General features: G+C 42.5%; 1 protein-coding gene across 4 annotated transcripts in view; it reads left to right on the top strand.

Annotated features, from left to right (window-relative positions):
- The first annotated feature begins 1,733 nt into the window (after nt 1–1,733).
- LOC147216692 (cell adhesion molecule 2-like) overlaps nt 1,734–21,077 on the top strand; it is a 248,148-nt gene continuing 228,804 nt past the window's right edge. For 2 of the 4 annotated variants that reach the window (XM_086176746.1, XM_086176744.1), the window contains exon 1: nt 1,734–2,051. In XM_086176746.1, the coding sequence (XP_086032872.1) occupies nt 1,991–2,051 (61 nt within the window). In that variant the 5' untranslated portion in view covers nt 1,734–1,990. The remainder of the gene's footprint in view (nt 2,052–21,077) is intronic. The other 2 variants (XM_086176747.1, XM_086176745.1) reach the window with 2 other exon arrangements.

The raw sequence follows: 21,077 nt of genomic DNA, 5'->3' as shown, positions 1-21,077 counted from the left end.
CAAGGCTGTGGAGGGAGCTGGAACCCATCCCAGATATCAAGCGGTGAGAGGGTTCACCGACAGGTCGGCGGTTGACCAAGGGGCCACACATGGAGACATACATGACTTTCTCAGGAAATTAGAATATTGTGATGAAGTTCTTTATCTTCTGTAATGCAATTAAAAAAACAAAAAATACTTTGTCGTGATATTCTAATATTTTGAGATAGGATTTTTGAGTTTTTTTTTTTAATGTAAGCCATAATCAGCAATATTACAATAATGAAAGGCTTGCAATATTTCAGTTGATTTGTAATGAATCTTGAATGTATGACATTTTTGATTTTGTAATTGTATTCCAGAAGATAAAGAACTTTATCACAATATTCTAATTTTCTGAGACAGTCCTGCACTAGAATCCCTCTCAGATGGACGGACAGATAGATAGAAAGATGGACAGATGGATAGATGAATAGATAGATGGATAGATAGATGGACAGATAGACAGATAGAAATTATAATTATAAAGGTAGTCATAGCGCTAAATACTGTATAAAATACCCAGACTCAATTAGGGAGTAATAATTCTATCTATCTATCTATCTATCTATCTATCTATCTATCTATCTATCTATCTATCTATCTATCTATCTATCTATCTATCTATCTATCTATCTATCTATCTATCTATCTATCTATCTATCTATCTATCTATCTATCTATCTATCTATCTATCTATCTATCTATCTATCTATCTATCTATCTATCTATCTATCTATCTATCTATCTATCTATCTATCTATCTATCTATCTATCTATCTATCTATCTATCTATCTATCTATCTATCTATCTATCTATCTATCTATGGGAATGTCTGAGGAAATTAGAATATTGTTAGAAGTCAAGTAAGAAGTAAAAAGTAATTTTTGTTTTAATTGCCTTACAAAAGATAAAGACCTTTATCGAAATATTCTAACTTTCTGAGACATTCCTGTACATATGTGTACACACATGCAAACACCAATATATAGAGTATATAAATATAAATATATATCCGTATGTATTCATATAAACACACACACACATATGAGGTTTGGGCTTAAAAAAATGACATAATTTGGGAGGGGAGCATTTTTTTCTGATCTATCTATCTATCTATCTATCTATCTATCTATCTATCTATCTATCTATCTATCTATCTATCTATCTATCTATCTATCTATCTATCTATCTATCTATCTATCTATCTATTTTCTTTTTTAAAATTTTTAATTCGTCCTATTGTTTTTAAGTTTTTAATTTATCCTTTATTCTTTCTTCGATTACTATCCCCTCTGTTTAGCAGTTTGTAAACAAACACTCAACAAAATATCCCTAAACAAATATTATGTTCCAGTATGACCCCTCTCTCCCCCCCACGCTTTCTTCTTCGGGTCGCACTGCTCCAGCCTCTCCCTGATTGGCTCCTCTCACACGCCAATCAAGCGATTATGGGCGGGGCTTATCCAACTGACACGGTGCTCTCCGGTGCGCCGCGGACCGGGAGCCACAGAGCAGCGAGCGCGGGGCGAAGCGGCGGCGGCGGCGGAGCGACGCTTCAATTCAACGGCGGACAACCGGAGGCTCGCAAAGCAGGCGAACACACCGATCTCACAATCCATCCCAGACGCAAAGGACGGAGAACATCCCTTTCCAACCTCCCGGCACTAAAACACAATCCGCGGGTCGTTCAGTAACCCGCTCCCTCCCACCCCGAAACCCCTTTCTTTTTTTTTTTTTTTTTTTGTTTTTCTCCTCTCCGGGACTCCGAAAAGACTAGAGCGCACCTGGATAACTGAACACACTCCTCTGCTCACACACACACACACACATCCGCACACTCATACATACACACATCCGTCCGGTCCCGCTCCAGGTCCACAAACGGGGGGGAGGAGAGAGAGAGAGAGAGAGATAACAAGGAGGAGAAACTAGTGCGGAAGACGGGAGCAAAAGAAGAGAGGAGACAGGATGAATGTCAAGTGCCATTTGATTTTCACCCTCTACACAATCTATGGGATTCTTCACAAAGGTAAGCTCCCCTCCATCCCTCCATCCTTCCCTCCAGGGGTCTTGCAGGTGTGTTGACCCCCCCTTCAACCCTTTCCCCCCCATTCTCATCATGTGTCCATACGTGCCCTAATGTACATGCATGAGCAAAGTGTGTGTGTGTGAGAGAGAGAGAAGGTGCCTGTGTAACATTTGACACCCCCTCCCTTTTGGATGCTGCTGTGGAGGAATGATGGGGGCAGGATATGGCAAGATGAGCCTCTCGGCTCCCTTTAGGGTTTTTTTTTTTTTTTTTTTTTTTTTTTTTTGTTGTTCATTAGAGGAGCAATAAGGAGAAACTGCTGAGGAGACACACCTCGACACCACGGAACCGCCCCCACGCTTGTTTTTGATTTGCAGCACTTGGATGAGTCATGAGACACTGGCACGCATACATATGTTTCTATGCCGGCGGTTCTTTACGCTAATATTATTATTTTTTTCTTTCCAAATTTGTGGTTTTATTTTGAAATCGCCCTCTTGTGTGTGTATGTGTGTGTGTGTGTGTGTGTGTGTGTGTGTGTGTGATACCCGTGGTGGGGACAGGTGCACGGGTCAGATTAGGAAAGCGTGGCTCTCTCTTAGATTCCCAGGCCTTGGGGGAGATGTCATGATTGGGTTGGTGGTTGAACCGGGGGGCAAAGCTGAGACATCCCGCCCCGGCTGCCACGGTAACGCCGGTCCTGCAGCTTCTCAGACGGGCTCGCGGCGGCGGTCGGGCAGACCCGCCTTTTTGAGTTTTCGAGACGGGGACCTTGAGGGAGCTCAGCCGAGCTGCAGGCGCATCTTAAATCGCCACCGTCGGGCCGACTCAAAACGAGGGCGTGGCAACGTTGGCCTTCAAGGTCAAAGTGGGTGTGGACGCAGGAATAGAAGCGGGTGAAGTTTTGCAGACGCTGAAGTTTCATTTATGTTGACAACTTCAACAGAAAAATCAAGCACAGTAGACGGAATGTAAACAAAACACGGCGTCGTTTTAAAAGGACTGTTTTTTTTAGGCGTTGATGAAAGAGAGCCGCGGTTCAACACTGACAGGGAAGGTTGCTGGATTTACACATCAGCACAGGAGCAGCACAGAACCGCCACGTAGATTTGAAGTTTGCTTCTTCTCCTCTCCACAGCTGTCCGGTGTGTTTTAAAGGGAGAAAATAGCAAAATCGCAATGTGGAGGAAAAAAAAAAAAAACACAAAAGGGAGCACCGTCTCTCCTTCAACCAGCGGGGTGGAATTAGTAATGCCAAATGAAAGATAATTTGTGCTTGATTTCCTTGATCTTTTTTTTTTTTCTTTGAAGTGTGTGTGTGTGTGTGTGTGTGTGTATTTGTGTGAATGCGTGTGTGCTAGTGCGTGCTGGAGTGAGCCTCGGGTGTGTGATCGAGCGAAACAGGTCCTTCTCCAACAAACACATGACTACTGCTATTCTCGACCAAATGAATTGGTAGAATAATGAGTATATCTTGTAGATCTGACCACTTACATTGCAGCGTTTATTGACATTTCAAGAATTCTCTGTTACTCTTTATTGTTGTTTGGCTAATGCATGATATTTATGTGTGCATTTTTGTGCGCGCGCATGCTACAACAGCAAATGTGTGCTTTGTTTGCGTATGTTTTCAGAAGACCTAAGCAAAGACAGAGGCATGCCACTCGGAGCAGGGCTGATTAGACACACACACACACACACACACACACACACACACACGAGTCTCTTTCTCTCCATAATACAGAAGAGAATAATGCCAGGCTGCATCTTTTGAGGAGTGAGCTCTCAGTGCAGGATCATTATTCTATAGGTTCCACTCAGCAGGCAGGGCGACTTCCACCTGAATGAAGTCAATCCCGCCGAAGCCTCATCTGTGAACTCTGTAAATGACAGCTGTTTTTAGTCCCTTTGGCGCGGTGACAGCTGGCATCGAGGGATCCGAAAGTCCCGCGGTCCACGCAACAGAGGAGACCTGCGTGGCGTACAGTGCGCATAAGAAGTTTTTGCGATGAAGGTTGTTGTTTACCAACAGCTCGAGTTGTTAACATATTATCCAGCGTGTCTCATGTGCCCATGTTGGAGCCAGAGAAAACAGCCTGTTATGCAAATGAGCCTCTTACGCAAGAGCTCTGGGCTGAGCGGCAGACAAGCAGAGAGGGAAGCAGAGGGCGATAGCGAAAGAGGGAGCTGTGCAAGTTAATGTGAGACTGAGAGCAATATGGGAGGAGAGGTGTGGGGGAGGAATGTGCAATCATCTGAACCTAAGTGTGTGATGTATGCAGTTTTTGCCGTTTGCCGTTCGGATGCCTGTTTATCTCCTCCGCTCTGTCTCCTTCCTGTCGCTCCGGCTGCTTCGGAGTCTCTCTGTTATGAACTCTGATCTCGCTAGCCTAAGTACAAACCACCGCTGAGGGATGTGTTTATCCCCTCAGCGAGTATAAGCTGTGGAAGGCTGACCCTCCATCCCTCTGTACTTCCGTCCATTCCTCCCTCGCTTCATCCTCCCATCCTGGTGTGGAGCTTTGTACCACAGCAGCGTGGGAAAGCTTCTGATAACAAGCAGCCTTGTGTGTGTGTTTGCAGAGCCACTGATTACACGGGAGAAACAAGATGTTCTCTCTTTCTAGCCCATCCGCACACTCCCTCCCACCGCTGTGTGTTTGCAAGTGCGTCCATTTCCATGGCTGTGCTTTGACAGGTTGAACATATGAGGTGCTCTGTACCTTGTACTGATGCCACAAAGCTTCAAAGCTGAGAATCCTCTGTAGAGCGGCGCTAGCCCAATGTGCACCGCACAGGCACCCAGACACAAAACATACACACACACACACACACACACACACACACACACACGCAAGGCGCTCCGCTGTGGATTCTCTGCTGCTCTGCCAAGGGATTTCCCCTGATCAAAGCCAGTCTTTTGTTAGTCCAGGTGTTAAAAAAGTTGAAACCAAAAAAGGGAGAAAAGGGCCGGATAGGAATGTGGAAGGATTCCGAGCTTACAAGCTTTTCATGGCACTGCAGAAATATGCTTATAAAACTGCTCCAGAAACAGTGAAGATGCTTTCACACCCCATGTTTGTTTGCTGTGCTCTAAATCAGTTGATAAGATTGTAAACTTGGAGGTTTTTTTTTTTTTTTTTTTTTTTTTTTTTTTTCACACCCTCCAGTGTTTTGCACACAGAATTGTCCAAATATAGCACAGTGTAGGACTGCTGCTACGTTCCTGGAGAGAATCTAATTGTACATCAAGATATTGAGACCAGCCGAGGTCATTTGTAATCATGAAAAAATGATACAGGCGATGGATCCGCATGTTTTTCCTCCGACTTTTTTTATGATATTTTCCACAAAACCTTGCACAGTGTGTAGGCTTCAGTCTCTTGAGGGAAAGTTAATGGAAATGTTTTCGACTAGAAATTATCCGAAATATCCGAAATCATATTCTGTAATTTACTTATTTATCAATTAACTCATTATGATTCGGAGCAAACCGTAAATTAATGCATGTTTCGAACCGAGCCCGAAACATGTAGCCGCTAGATTTAAGGTCATAACAAAAACAGATGTCAAAGCATGGGAACTGTCCAGTGCTGAAGTCTTTCACTAATACAGTAATACCATTTCTAAAAATCAGAAAGGCAATTTCGGAAAGTTACTTGTTGTCAATTAGACGCAAATTCAAACTCATATAAACTCCTATCTCCGAGATCGCTACGTCACAGATGAAAATCCTTTTCGGTTATTGTCTTGAATATACGATATAACCGGCTCCTTTTTGGAATCTCCCGTTCCCTGTGTTTCATCATATTTTTCTATGTGACATCAGTTTGTTATGTGTTCATTTTCACAGATATCCTGCACCATCATAGCACACTATTCAAAAACACGGGATATGAAAGAGAGACTGTTTATTTGTCTATGTGACATCGCCGGTACCCATGTGACATCAGATTGTTATGTATTCATTTTCACAGATATCCTGCACCATCACAGCACACTATTCAAAAACAGGGGATATGAAGAAGAGACTGTTTATAGGAAGACAAACGGTGACGTAGCAACGTTATGGATGCCAGTGGAGGGATGACAAGTGATGACAAAATAGAGGAAAAGAAGGACAAAGTAGAAGTTGACTCGATGACCATGTTTGGTGGCCATACATATTCTGTAGCTCTGCTGAGGTGCTAATGCATCTGCCGTAAAACCTCGAGCGGAAGTCCGAGTTATTAAGCGGAATGATAAATGATAAAAAGTGGGTCATTTGTATACGTCACATGCTTGTAAATCAACTTGAGAATAAATGCAAATACTAGGCACTTGATGAAATATGCATCTATTTCATTTTCAGTTGATGACACACTGTCCTTGGCTACAGGTGGTATTAGATCAATATTAAAAGGGACATTTATATAAACGTGATTAGACAGACATCCCGTCATTGCCTATGTAACAAAGATTCCATTCCTCTCAATTTTACAATTCCTCCATAAAATGTCATTTTAATTCTCCACTTATATGATAATAAATGATCAACGTCAGACATTTTTAATACTCTGCGCTCTTGCTGCCGCATGTCTGATGAATGTTTTTTCTCTGTTTTTTACTTGTGGTCTTTCATAGGTGTAGAACTCATTTCAAGCAGCAGTAAAAGGAAGGACAGGAGAGCTCACGTGTCAGTTTCACTCCTATTCATCCAGAAGAAAGATGCAGCCACCTTTTGCACGACAACACTTTATTCCTCTGCTGTTTAGATGCAGCGGACGCACTTTTGATGCATATTTCGCTCCTCCCGTCTGGTTCAGGAGACATTTCCTCGGTTCGCTCTTCCCTCCCCAGGAAGGCCATTTTGCGGGTGCAAGCTTCTTGCTCATCCATCTCCATTAAGGGCTCTTAGGTCTTGCAGAAGAGAGTTATCTCCTCTTCAGCCCCTACCTAAGCTACAAACCTTTTCCTTCCCTCCTCCGGCTCACTCAGATCTCTCTGCAGAAAAGCCTCCTTCATGGAAGCCTCTTCCTGCTTGACCAGCACTTTTTTTTCTGGGCTCCTATCCATCATGCAGGCCTCTTGATGACTCACTGCCAGCTGTTGACCCAGCAGTTCCTTCTTTTTATAAAGACCTCAGGCAGTCTCGCGGTTTTTGATCGAATGGTCATCTTCCTAAGTGAACCTTTTAAGAAGCTCTCGCCTCAGAAACGGTCTCCCCTTTGCTTGGAATCGGGCTGCGATGCTCTCGGCTCTTCCTGCTCTTTCAGCGGAGGCGCTCCTTCATGGAGGCCCTTCCGGATTCTACTGCTCTTTCTCAGGGATGATCTCCTAAATTGTAGGCATTTTCTTAAAGGAAGCGAGTTTTTGCTCCGGTGCTTATTTTCAACTGTCAGCTGACAACCTTTCCTTTTTTTTGACACGACCCTCAATTTTTATCTCAAGTCTTTCTGGATGATTTTCGGGATAGCTTGACGGGAACTTTCTGCTCCCTCCGCTCCCTCGGTTGCGTCTCGATTGTGTCCAGACGCCTTGATTCGAATGAAATCTTTAATTTTTAAATCAATGAAACCTTTATTTATTTTCGCAGAATTGCTACTTCGGCTTTCCCTTTAAGCCTGAGTGGATCACTCTCCATCGCGGCCACCTGCTGAGTCTTGCTGTCCTCCCGTTTCATAGAAATAGCCATGATTTCCGCTTATTTTTTCCAAGCGCCCAAGACGTGACATTGTTCTAGTAATAAAGTGTATTATATTCACAATGAGGAAGAAGAAATACATCTTGCAATACATATCAAATCAACGCCTTCTGCATTTATGGTGTGTTGGTGTAAATAGAAAACTATAATATTTCTTTACAGATAATTTTGAAAGCGTGAGCCTTGAGGGAGAGTGCAGGACCTTTATAGCATAATTAGAATAAGAAAGAATCTATAAAAACAGACGCATGGACTGCCACTGTTGCTTATTAACTATCAAGTGAAGCAAAAAGGAAATGTGGGTGAAAAAAGAAATGCGGTCTGGAGCGACGTATTCATCTCAAGTGAATTCTCCTCAACACTCAAAATGGCATTAAGGTGATTCTTCCAGAGGGCGTCAGAAACGGCTCTTTGAGGGATTGTTCACCATTTCAGGGGGAGCTAATCGCGTTAAAGGTTACCGCACGATATATTCCTCTGCATTTTGGCTTTCCTGAAATGGAAAAGGTGACAAATTGGCTGCAGAAGCAGTTAAAAAAAGGGGGCCATTTACAGAAACCAACGGTACAATTGGCAGCAGTTATCAGATCAGACATCAGAATCATGAAGAGTTGAAGGATAAAATGTAAAGGACAAGTAATGATATATGAGACCTGGCGACTGGAAGCAGAGTTCCCTATAGCTCGCCGGTCATTACGGGGAAAATCCTCTGTCTTATCTTTCCGATCGTTTCGATGACACCGAAACGCTGGAGCGTTTTCATTTTTAATAGTTCCCAATTGCAGAAGGTCCCTGGTTTGATTCCCACATGCAGCCTTTCTGTCTGGAGCACTTTGTCCCATGTCTGCTGGGATTTCCCGGGGGTTCTCCGGTTTCCCCCGACGGTCCAAAAAAGCAGGTCGGTCGGAGACCCACTGCTAATTTGGGAGGTGCGGATGAGCGAGCGCATCGTTGTACGGCTCCACGTGGCCCCGCCATCGAGTGGCGACCGGTTAAGGATGAACCTCTCGCCAGCTCCCCCGTGACCCTGAAAGCGGGATAAGTGGTTTGGAGAATGAATAAATTAGTCATTATCAATATTAATCAATTTATTGTTGTTAGGAGGTAGGGGGTTTCGAGTATGTTAGCAGGGTTACATGTATCCGAGTATGAAGACAATGCGGAGGGAGTGAAAGGCGTAATGATTATTTTTTAAGCACAACCTGACTTGAAAGAAGAGTTTGACAGTAATGAGGACCGAGGAAGACCGAAGCTTGAAGATGGCAATGTGAGATGAAGAAGGAGATGAAGAAGAAGAAGGAGAAGCAGAAGAAGAGGAAGAAGAAAAAGGACAATTATACATGAAAAAATGACTTTGAACCCAATGAGCACTGAGGGAGCCGAGAAGATGTGATGGTAATGCAACTCCATAGATGCGATCTACCATTAAACCTCTCCAAAGAAGAAGATTTCTTCAAAGAGTTTACACTCCTACATCCTTGAAGAAACTGTTTGAGCGTCACAATGTTTGACAATGATTTTTAAGCGTCTTTTTCTTTCAATTTCCACCTTTAGCCCTGACACGTGTATCATTAAAGGTTAAAGCTATGGTAATATGTGGGGAGAGCAAGGGGTTCGGGATGAATAACCTTGAAAACTTTGGAATATACTATTTGGTGGAAGACATTTTTAAAGATGTAAGCACTTAGAGAGAAAACGCACACTTGATTTATAGTCACACACACACACACACACTTGATTTATAGTAGGATATCTGACTCGACAGTAGCAGTAATGCATCCCCTTCCCAAAAAAAAAAAAAAATCGTCCAAGTACTGGGTCAGAAAGTTTTATTTTGGTAGTGAAAGGAACCTTTAAAAGTATAATTAGTGGGCTACACATTTAGTGGCAGACTTGGAGACACTAATCTTTCTTTCACCAGCTCAAGGCCTAAAGTGTGAGTGAAAAGCTAAATGAGGCAAACAGGAGAAGCTAAATGACTCAGCAAATCGATTAGCCTAGCTAATAGGAAAAAGAAAAGCAGCAGGAAAGGTAAACGTTGGGGAAATTACATATTGAAAATATTTGATTGAAATCATTATTCTTAGTTCAGTGTCCCAATCAAATTATATATGTCTGTTTGTGAACATTTTTGTAAGTGTTGAAAAGACATTTCGAATCAATTTGATTTTCGAGTGCCTTATTTTCTCCAAATGGAAAGTACCGTCATTTCCGGACTGTTGAGCGCACCCGAATATAAGCCGCATCGGCTAAAAAAATAACTTAATAAATATATGTGTACATATCTAGACTGCCTCAGGTGTCCATGTTGTAACATTTGATATTTACACAGAAAGATGTTACACAGAAACATTTTTTTAAAACTTTTAATTAAATACCAGTAACATCAAGTAAAAACACAGCGTAACACGACAGATGAAAAAGATTAATGTTAACACAAGGAAAAGTCCATTCATCCATTTTCTATCCCCGTTTTGTCCGACTCCAGCAGATCGCTATCTTGGTCGTCTTCCCGCGCTCTAAAACCGTTAAAGTCGTCGTATTCGATGTCGGAATTGAACGGCCTCAGAATTTCACCGTGATTTAATCGGTCCGATGTGACGGCGCTAAACGTTTTGTGGCACGAAGCTTGTTAGCCCTCCCAAAAAAATCCTTATATTAGCTGCATCTTAGTGTTCAAAACTTGCGAAAAAAGTCACGGCTTATCGTTCGGAATTTACGGTAAGTGTGAAACATAGAGATTCGTTTAGAGAAATATCCCAGAATGATCAAGTTAGTGTACATTATTGGTACAGGAATAAATTTTTCATGTAATGCGCATCGATGCATTGGAATTCTAATGGCAGCGACTCACCCAAAAAAAAACAACAAAAACAAAAACAAAACAGTATTAAATATTCATTTTATGCTTGAGACTGAATTGAAAGTGATAATCCAGTCATTGGAAGCAGGAAATATTAGACTCCCCTCAGTTTAGCGCCAATTCTCCAATTTTTATATGTGAATTTTTTGTGCAAAAGTATCCTGATATGAAAACTGCAGGGAAAAAAAAAAAAAAAGAAGGCACTGGAACTGTGACCTCTATTTTGACAACCTAATGTGCAGTGTCCAAAGAGCATGTCACAGTGGATTTTGATTAATTCAAGGCATGGCTAGATCACCTTCTGCTACTCTTGAGGACAAAATAAATCAACAGTGCGCCAGTTGGATGGTTCAATCTGGAGGTTAGCTCTGGTGCCCTTTAAGGGTCCAAACACACAGGCGGTGCACGGCGCATGTCAAAACAGCCGCTTCTGTTATCGTTGAGACAGATTCACACTCGGCTGGCATCTCGACTTGTGCGCTTCACAGCCCTTTTCCTGTTTTCCAAAGCGGCTGCTCTTAAAAAAAGGCACACTTGTTTTTAGAGACTGTGCACCCCCGGCGTCTGTAGAGGCATTTTTCTTTGTAAACTGTGGAGAGGAAGAACTTTGCTGCCCTGTATTTCTAGTCTGTGACATCAGTAGTTAGCATCCTGTGTACCATCTCTTTTCATAATAATCAAAAGTAGGCAACTACAATGGGGATGTCAGCAGGAAATCATCAATAACATTTGCTAGTCACATTTCTTTTCAGGTGCATAATCACCACGGGGTGGACTGAAGTGATATTCTTTTCAACGCTGACTCACATGAAGCAACATTTGATGCCCTTGACATATCCTACATTTATGTCTCTAGACGCAGGTGTGCGCTTGACTCGGTTGCGCGGTAACGTGACCGTGTTTAAATGAGGTTTCCAGAGAACTGTCAGATGTGATCAGCTGTTTCTTTGTGAAGAATGCATATTAAGCAAGTGCGAGTAGAACGCAAAACGTAGCCGGTCTGACCTCTGCCGCCAACGTGTAAAACATAGAAAACACAAATAAAATCTCCACCAAACCCAGTCGCTGGAAGATGTGAACGCACACGTTCCGCCTATTTCTATTCTAGCGTTCAGCTCGCAACCAACTGAACTTAAGTGAAGAATGGCATCGGAATAAAAATGTACAGTTAGCGGGTGGCAAGAACTTCCGCGGTTCGATTCCAACAGGAGATTTGAGATGGGAGAGATGAGAACAACTTTATTTATCCCGAAGGAAATTGTTGTGCCAGAGTTTCAAGCAAAAACATAACAGTAATAGATAATAGTAGGAAGGAGGGAGAATAAGAAATACGATAAAATATAAATTGTCAAGGTCAAGGCTATCAAGTGTTTTAAAGGTCCCAAGTACAAAGATTTGAAGATTCCCTGCGGCTGAGGGAAGAGGAATTAAAAATTTCAGTTCATCCATCCATCCATCCATCTTCTTGTGCTTATCGTGCACTCAGGGTGGCAGTGGGATGCCGGAGCCCATCCCAGCTGACGTGGAACGAGAGGCGGGATGCACCCTGGACCGGTCGCCGGTCAATCGCAGGGCCACGTACATAGACAACTGACCGTTCGCACAATCCCTCCTTCGGGGCAGTTTTCCCAATTTTTTCCAATTAATCTGGAGGAGGAAACCGGAGAACCCGGATGAAACCCACTGAAACACGGGGAGAACGTGCAAACTCCACGCGGAAAGGTCCGCTTGTCGGCTTTCTGTCCGTGCACGAGCGTAATCGGAGAGGTGCTCGGACATGTGAATGAAAGGGTGAACGGTTTCGTGCCTCTTTATGTCGCCCCGTGATTGACTGGCGATCTCTCCGGGGGCGAACGGCGCTTCACGACCAGTGACTGGGATAATGATAGGCTCCAGCGCCCCGCAACCCCGAGTGCAGGATAAATGGTATGGATAATGAATGAAAGAATGCACAGTTTTCTTGTTAATGAACGGGAAGCGAAGATGCCCTTAAAAAGTCTTTTGTTCTGCTTAATCGGTACTAGACCGTTGTACATTTTATGCAGCGCACCCACGTGACCAAAGCCTTCTTGAACCGCCGCTGGCTGAGAAGAACCATCGGTGATCTAGTGCCAGACGCTTGCTAGTCTTAATATATTACCAATTAAAACGATGCGCGGATACTGCTGTACATCAATCACTCGTGTCATTCCTGGGAATTACTTTAAAATAGATGTAGAACTTATTTTGACAGTGCAGCTCTGATCATATCTCTCTGGCTAAGTGTAATTTAGTCAGCCGAGGGAAGGGAAAGATTGAATACTGCCTCCTATGGCGATCAGGGAGAGCCCGAGCCTGCAAAGACAGCAGACTGTGAGCTTGCATCCTAAAAAAAAAAAGGCCTCCCGGTAGGCGAAGAGGTAATCAGACTGGGCGATCGTATCAACTGAAGGGGCCTCTCTTCAAAGATTTCTCTTTGTGAGAGACTAAGCGTATGAACAAATGTAAATTTTGAGGCTTATGTAATACTTGCAATAACTTGCCATTAAGAAGAGCCCAAACTTTTGAAGCCTCGCGAACAGGAAGTAGAATATTTTCATTTGAGCCGGACCCGAGATATCGGCTACAACCGACGGCACATATAATCAGCCGTTTTTCAGGAAAGACGTGCACAATGTTATTTGCGGCAAACGCGCCTCCATGTATGTGTGCATGCGTACGTGATGTCTGTATTAGCGTTGAATTCCAAAGGATTAGCAAGTGGCTAATCTGACGCTCCTGTCTTTGACAAGCCATGTGTCACTAATCTCAAACACTGTGGAATAAAGAGGCAAGAAAAAAAAACAAAAAAAAAAAAACAGTTACCTTTTGGATTAAAACTTGCTACGCTGGGGTTGTTGTAATTTCCACTGACACCGGGCCGAGATAAAAGAATATTCAAACCGATGAAAAGGGGAAAATTAAAGCAAATGCATGATAATAACATAATTTTCTCCTGCCTCCAGACTACGGCTCTCAGGTTCCACACAGAGTGCTTGCAAGCGAGCGAGCGAGCGAGCAAACAAACAAAACGGGGTGTACCTGACATGCTCTGCAGGTTCATGCTTTGCTCTCCTTCTTAACATCTCTTATCCGAGATAATGTTCTTTTTATGTTACGTGCCCTTTCATCTGACAGCTCCTTTTCATACTTTTCCCTGAGGGCCGGAGACTAGAGACTCGGTAGTATATGTTACAGTAATCATTTTCTCGAGCAGCGATAAAGATATGGACAGACATGACTCTCCCTTCTCCCTTTGCTCTCCTGCCCCAACTCCAATATTGTTTGGGGACTCTGTGTCTGTTCTTGACAGAAATGAATTCAGCCAAAGCAAAGTCATCTCATATTGGGTGGAGAGCCAGTCGCGGCCCTCTCGTATGTGTACGACAAAACATACACACTCGCACAAATATGCGTGCGCTCTTGTGCACACACATGCCCTGCAGGATACGAATGCAGCAGTGAGAAAAACGCCCGCAAATCTACTGTTTTCTGGGATTACATTTGCCCGGATAGACTTTTTCGGATACTGCAAAAAATCGAGCGGCGTTTTCACCTTGACGGGGTTTTTTTTCGGGGTGTTTACGGGACGAGATCCGGAGATACATTTTGTCCACCCGCGTTCATAATTTTTGTGAAATCTGTGTGAGTTTTGTAGGTCGGGAAAAACGATAGATGGCAGAGAGAGATACCGGCAAATAGACTTCCTGTTATGTCCCCGCACAACCTGCGGAAATACTCGTTTCTCTTCTCCCCTCTCTTCCTCACCTCACCTCCTTTCTTGTCTCACATTTGATATGTAATCAGAGAAGCGATCTTTATCTGCAGTAATCCCGACTTCTCTCTCTCGCTCCATATATATATATATATATATATATATATATATATATATATATATATGTGTATCAAATGAAGGATGCTATTCAAAATAGTCATCTGTTAAATTACTCTTGTTTCCTTTTGAAAGACTGCACTCCTTTTTTTCCTGATGGCCGAGACAAGTTTGTTTGATATCCACGCTTCTCGCGGCTATAATTCCATTCGAAATCTGCTTTGGTAGCTTTAGCTTCTTTATTCACTCCATATGTAAGCCTTCATTTATCTTGTGGTTCTTTTAATATTGTTGAAAATGCTGATTTAGTGCTTAATTGCTCAACTTCTACTTATACCGTGACAATATTGAGTTATGGCATGATACTAATAGAAAAGCAGGATTTATTGCATTCGCGAATACACATCTATGTACTTGCTTCAGAATGTTGGTCTCAAAGGAAGCCTAGAAGTAGCTAAAGCTAATTGAAATATAATTCCCTAAAGACACATGTTCATGTTAATTGACTCTCCGCATGTGCCCGAGTTTGTGTGTCTACGTGCAAGCGAGTGTGTATTTTCACACATTTTTGAGGTTCCAGTTTTGCCCGAAGTCACGTCCGCGTCCCTTGTCTAATCATCAGCTTGCGCCCCACAACACACACACACACACACACGCACGCACGCACATCTAAATTCAAGCTGTTACACTCTTGAACAAGCATCACTTCTGCACCAATTTAATGCAATAAAAGTTTGTAATTATAATCAAATTAATTCCGAGCTAGCTTTCCGCCACCGGTGCCAAGCAGCTTTACTGTTTCCTTTCAACAAACCGTTGCATGGCTTCCCTTTGTATCCCGGCCAGCACCAAAACACCAGAAAGGCTCTGGGTCCGAAGGTCAGCCAGCTCGTACGTTTTGTGACCGCTTTAGAGGAAACCAGATATAAACAGAGCATTTTCACAGCACTCACCTTTGATTTTATAAGAAAAGAAATAGCTGCTTCTCATCAAGAATAGTTTCCAAAAAAAACCTGCAAAAAAGTGCCCTTATTTTCTGGCATCATCATCTGATCCCCCCCCACCGCGTCACGCTATTTTCGGGCCACTTGGCTCACTCCTGTTTCTTCCTTTCTGCACTGATTTACCGATACTGACCAGCCGATCCGATCGATTTTCTCCCCTCTGTGAGCTTTGGCGGCCGAGCTCGGACGTAACGGGCGCGGCTAGTTGCTTGCTTGTGTACGGTGACAATATGAAAAAAGAAAAACAACAGCGACAAAACAAAAGGGATTTACATGGGAGAGAGAGGGAATTCTTATCTGTCGGGGGCTCTCAGTCATCCAGGACGTGGTCAAAATCTCCTTCTCATCGCAACCGGACTTGAATTTCGTCCCACAAAAAAAGTGAATCCAGGCAGTTTCGTCGCGTGTTTGTGGGTCCGAACGCGCATTGTACCAAAAAGCTGTAATTAGGTGATTTACTTTTGAGAACAACAGGTGTGAAATTTCATCTTAACAAGAGAAAAGGTTTCACAGGGCTTTTTCTATCTTTCCCTTTTTTTCAAATTCCCCCAGTTTCGGATTGTGTTTCGGTAAACTCTGACGTTGTGTGTCGGACTTTCGGAGTGTGGTCTTCCCGTGGAGGATCGCCGCAAGCCTGTTGTAGAGGGGAGGGAAGACGGAGTCAAGTGAGACAATTTATAACAGTTAAAAACCAAATGAAGTGAGACCCTTGGCTTGGGCGAACAAGCGGCAGCATACATAATGCGCCTTAGGGATTTCTTTTTCACACACATTGCGCCGCGCACTGTGTGTGTGTGTCCAAGCGAACACATGCGTAGCACACAGAAACACACAGCTCCCTCCGCCATCTGTCTCTGTTTGCGACATTGCGAATCCATTATATGCTTCACAACATTATTCCCCCCATCCTAAGTGGCCCACACCCCAAAGCTTACTTCAGCTGTCATTCTCAATGGAATGACAATTTGCTTCCACATCTTTGTTAGAAAATGCGGCCGCGTGTTTCCAGCTGGATTTAGAACACATTTTCATGCTCCATTTGCATGTTTTGTAGCTTCGTGTTTAGCGGCGACGGGTCGAGATTTTACAGATTGTTCTCATCGTTTCATCGGGGAATTCGTGTGATACAATATTTTCGACTCGTCCCGGCGGTATTGATGCTAGACATTCATTATCCTGCCCTCTCCAAAATTAATAAATTGTGCATTTTGGCAGTAAGCGTGAACACATGCACATCCACACTCCTTGAATCAGAATTGGGCTTGGTTGGGTAGTTTTACAGCCAACACATCTCCCGTCGTAATCAAAAAGTTTTCACAAGCGCTGGTGCTCCTGCCGAGGAAACAAAGATGTTATTATGATTTTAAATGCTCTCCAATTACTGGTAATTTCACAGCCGTTCTTAAAGATATTTGCTTTTCCATCATTTCGCTCCAGTTGGGCAAAGCAAGCGTGGGGATTAAGGAAAACAAGCGGGTAACGTTAGATACAACAGATTTGCTCTGTTGGAAGGCAGAAGGGTCTGTGTAACTCGGAAAAAAAAAACGTTCCCCGCCTCGAATCTTTAGCGCCAGATTTTGGGAAACGCAGTTAAATCACTTCATCCTTCTCATTCGAGAGCGTCAATCCATCGCTCACCTACCGGCGTGTCAAACGTGTCGGCTTGTTCATTTTTGCAACATCAACGTTTGAAAACACCACCTCATCATCGTATTGACATCAACCGAGTCAGAGCCTGAACCCCTCGTGAATTCACAATCCTCCATGTAAATCAGTGTCCCGCCAGCTTGAGCATTTTGTTCAATGCATTTAGAGGGATGCGTTTGTTCAATTTAATGAAATTTTAAACGTCTAGTTACATGACTGACCGCTGGTCTGAACGTGACTAACAAGGAAGTCTTTTTTTTTTTTTTTCGTATTCAGTAATTTCTCGTTCTTTGACCTGAGACCAAAGACAAGGATTTTATAATTATCCCCCCGATGAAACTGTGAAAGTGAACGTTTTCATTTGAGAGCTTCCTCGCTCGCTTACCTTTAAGCACTCTAGCTATTGCGGCACTAGCAGACTGGTATTTCACCATGCTAATGCTGCTGTATGTGTATTTAGTTCAAATGGACCCACTAATGCTAATCTGTGCTAATCCGCTCAGATTCACCCTCAGAGAAACATGGTGCTACTCTGTAGTTGAGAAGCAGAATGGAGGAGGACACGAAAATTGTGAATGGAGACGACGACAAGGAAAATCCAATCGCGAGCCCTCACGCAGCCGACCGGCGGTCACCCCTTTGTGGCTTTACCGCGAAGACACACTCACGCGGACGCACACCCATGCAAACACACACTCGCGCTCATATGCGCGCTCACATTCACGTGCCCACAGAGCAGCAGACATGAGCTATTACTGAACAGATAGACCTAAAATCTCCAGGCACAGAGGTAATAATGAGACAGTGTTAACCACAGTTGCACTGGGCTGGTAAATGGTAGCCAACTCTCCAGGACTAAGCGGTGATCCTAAGTCCTCGTTGTAATGCACTGGTCACCCTAATCCTCACCTTATTAAAAGTGAGCCTCTAACCAAAAAGGAGACGTATCTTTAGTCTGTAGTGGTTCCTTATAACAGCTGGTGCTACTCCAGCCCGTCTCCAAGGGCATGACCTTCAAGGCCCTTAATCCTGGAGCCACCTTTTACCTCCATAGGTAATTCCCATGTAAAGATAATATGAGTGTACGTACCAGTTTTAGCTTCATCGTTCATTTCCTTTGTTGACGGGCCGTAGACGAGTCGTTTCATTTTTGCAGAAGTCTGACTAAATTGCGAAGAGGTCGGCGAGAGGACCGGCAGAGCGGTATCGGAGATTTTTCTCATTTTCTCTATGTAGATAATATTACAGTCTTAATTGTTCATTATAAATGTCGCCGGAGTGTCGGTCTCTTTTGTAAAGTTCCTTTAATTCAATCACTGGTAGTGGGAAAAAAATACAGGGTTCGTGTGACGCTGCCGCCTTCATTTCCACAGGTTTTTATCATCTTTGCCATAGTCTTTCTCTCTAAAACACCCGCTTTACTGCACTTCATGGTTTTGCATAGTGTTTATGCTTCCGCCCCAGACAACCATAAAGAGATGCCTGTAAAAGCGATACCGTCTCATTGCAGAGGTAGAACATTTGAAATCAATTTTGTGTATCTCGATTTTTCAATGCATAAAGATGCAACAGGCCCGGTCCGGCTACATGGAACAGAACCACCTTATAGCTATAAAAGTGAATCATGAATAAAACAAAGACTCAAGTTTATGTTTTCGTCATGTGAATCTTTTATGTTTTTTTTTGTTTGTTTTTCTAGTGTTCTATTTTGCATATTACTGTGCATTCAAGTGTGTTTATACCACAAATGCTTGATATGTATCGACGGATCTATCGTTTTACTAAATGTAGAATGACGTCTGCAGCTTGTTTCTGTGAATGGCCAATGATTTTTACTAATTTGATGTTAACCACTGTTGACATTTTCCTTGTATGTTCTATTTATTGACTCCATCAAAGATTTTAAGTTGCATTTTTGGAAATAGTCCATTAAGAACATCGACTAAAGGTGTTTTCGTGTGTTCATTTTTGTTTTTAATTCTCACACTCGGATGTTGCAATGTATCACGCAACATAGTTTAATGGACAAAGGCAGCGTACCATTTTGAATTACGCAACTTGAACGTGTATAAAAATGAGACAGGAATTATTCTAAGCTTTATATTACGGGCTTGTTTGGTGTCCAATTTGTAGTAATTATGAAAATGAGTCCAAAAGAAAAACATGAGCTGTTGTTGATGAATCCTGAAAGTTTACTAACACTGTCAGTGGGAAAGCTCTTTACAAGCATCTAATTACAGAAGGTACAGTCGATGAAAGCTTAGCAAGAATACTAAAATGAAAATTAAGACAAAAGTTTAGCAAACATTGTTTGCCTTCACCCAGTCTTTTTTTAATTGTTTTCCCATTTGATCAAAATCAAATTAAATCAGAAATATCTATCTTTCTAGAACTAGTGTTTTTTTTCTTTTGTTGAAAGAGATTTCTTTTACCAATGTAACTGTGAAGGTGTTGAAGTAAAATCATGCCGAATTGTCGGACAGTTACATGCATGCATACAGTTATTTATTTATTCTTATACGTAATTTTATCACCAAAAAAATCATCTGCTTCTTGACTACCTATACGATTGTGGTCAGGCAAGGGAATTTAAAAAAAGAGCATTCATAAAATCAATAATACCACACATTTTTGATCAAGAGAAAATATGTTTTGTTTTTTTTTTTTACTTTGAAACTTCTTAGCTTTGTTCATCTTTTTTACTATGTAACAAATATACGCGGTACATGTAGGTTTTGTGTACCAGTTACATCGGTGGCTCCGGACCATAATTACTGCTATATTCAGTCTCATTTTTAGAAAAAGTCTTAGACTTTTGCCAAAAGGGCTACTTTAGATCTTCACCCTTACTATCTTTTGAAATCATACACTGCAAAGTGAGCTGCAGTATCACACCTGGCATTTGGGATGTCAAAGAGCGTACCGTATATCAGCCAGATATGATTTGGGTATAATTGGAAAAGAAAAAAAAAAGCAGCAGGGGATACACACGTTTTAAATCACATGCTCATTTCCACATGCAAAATGTTACATGATAATAGCTTTTTTCCTATCTGAGATCTTTAATTGAAAACTGGCATTTTTATATTTCTTTCCAAGATCAAGGCAAGCCGCGGACCCTATTTCTCCCGACGTACCCCCCTTTTTATCCTCCCGCTTTTTGCTTCAAATACAAATCGGGTTGATCAGCAAAACATAATCTTGATGTAAATTGAGTCAAGTGGTTCATTTTTCTGCTTTCCTTCCTGAAAAAGTGACATAAATTGAAAGTGACATTTATATCAATTACACTTTTTCAACACGCTGAAATGACCAACGGTGCAAATCCCCGGAGTCTCATCATTTGTCTCATATCCAGCGGGTTATACGTCACATGTGAGAAAACCTTATTTCTGGTGGTTTAGCGGCAAAGAAAAAGATAGATAGAAAGAAGCAAAGCATAACAAAGGCAGCGGCAAAATGCATTGAGGGAAAGTGAAGGCTTGTTGTGAGATGGTGTGTGTTATTCCTGTGGCAGAGTGACACGGGGCCGGCCTCTGCTGTGCCAATGCTCTTAAAGCTTCACTGTGATGAGATGTGATGAGACAGGGGTTGGGGTACCAACAAAACACTGTCTCTATATGTGTGTTTGTGAGTGTGTGTGTGTGTGTGTGTGTGTGTGTGTGTGTCATAAATGCATCAAGGTATTTGAGAATCAGAGGCATTTTGGGGAAATGGGATGGCTAGAAAAGAGGAATTTTGTACAATGGCGCGTTTTATCACTTCAGCAGGCAGACTTCTTCTCGGGTCGAGGGGGTGATGAACATTAATATAGTATGTTTCATCGTGAAGCAAAACAAATCAATGACTTGAGCTTTTGACATTGCTTTTATGTCGCACTCAATAAACTTGAAATTCAGACCCGGACGTTTTTACGCACAATACGCGCGTGATTTGTGTGCGCTTGCTTTTGGCTTTCATCAATTCATCCATTTTTTCA

This window comes from Fistularia commersonii, chromosome 29, assembly GCF_037954325.1.
Source record: "Fistularia commersonii isolate RoL2024-O1a breed Wild chromosome 29, RoL_Fcom_v1.0, whole genome shotgun sequence".
Taxonomy (NCBI): domain Eukaryota; kingdom Metazoa; phylum Chordata; class Actinopteri; order Syngnathiformes; family Fistulariidae; genus Fistularia; species Fistularia commersonii.
The sequence above is the reverse complement of the archived record's forward strand: the minus strand, read 5'-3'. Positions and strand labels throughout refer to the sequence as shown.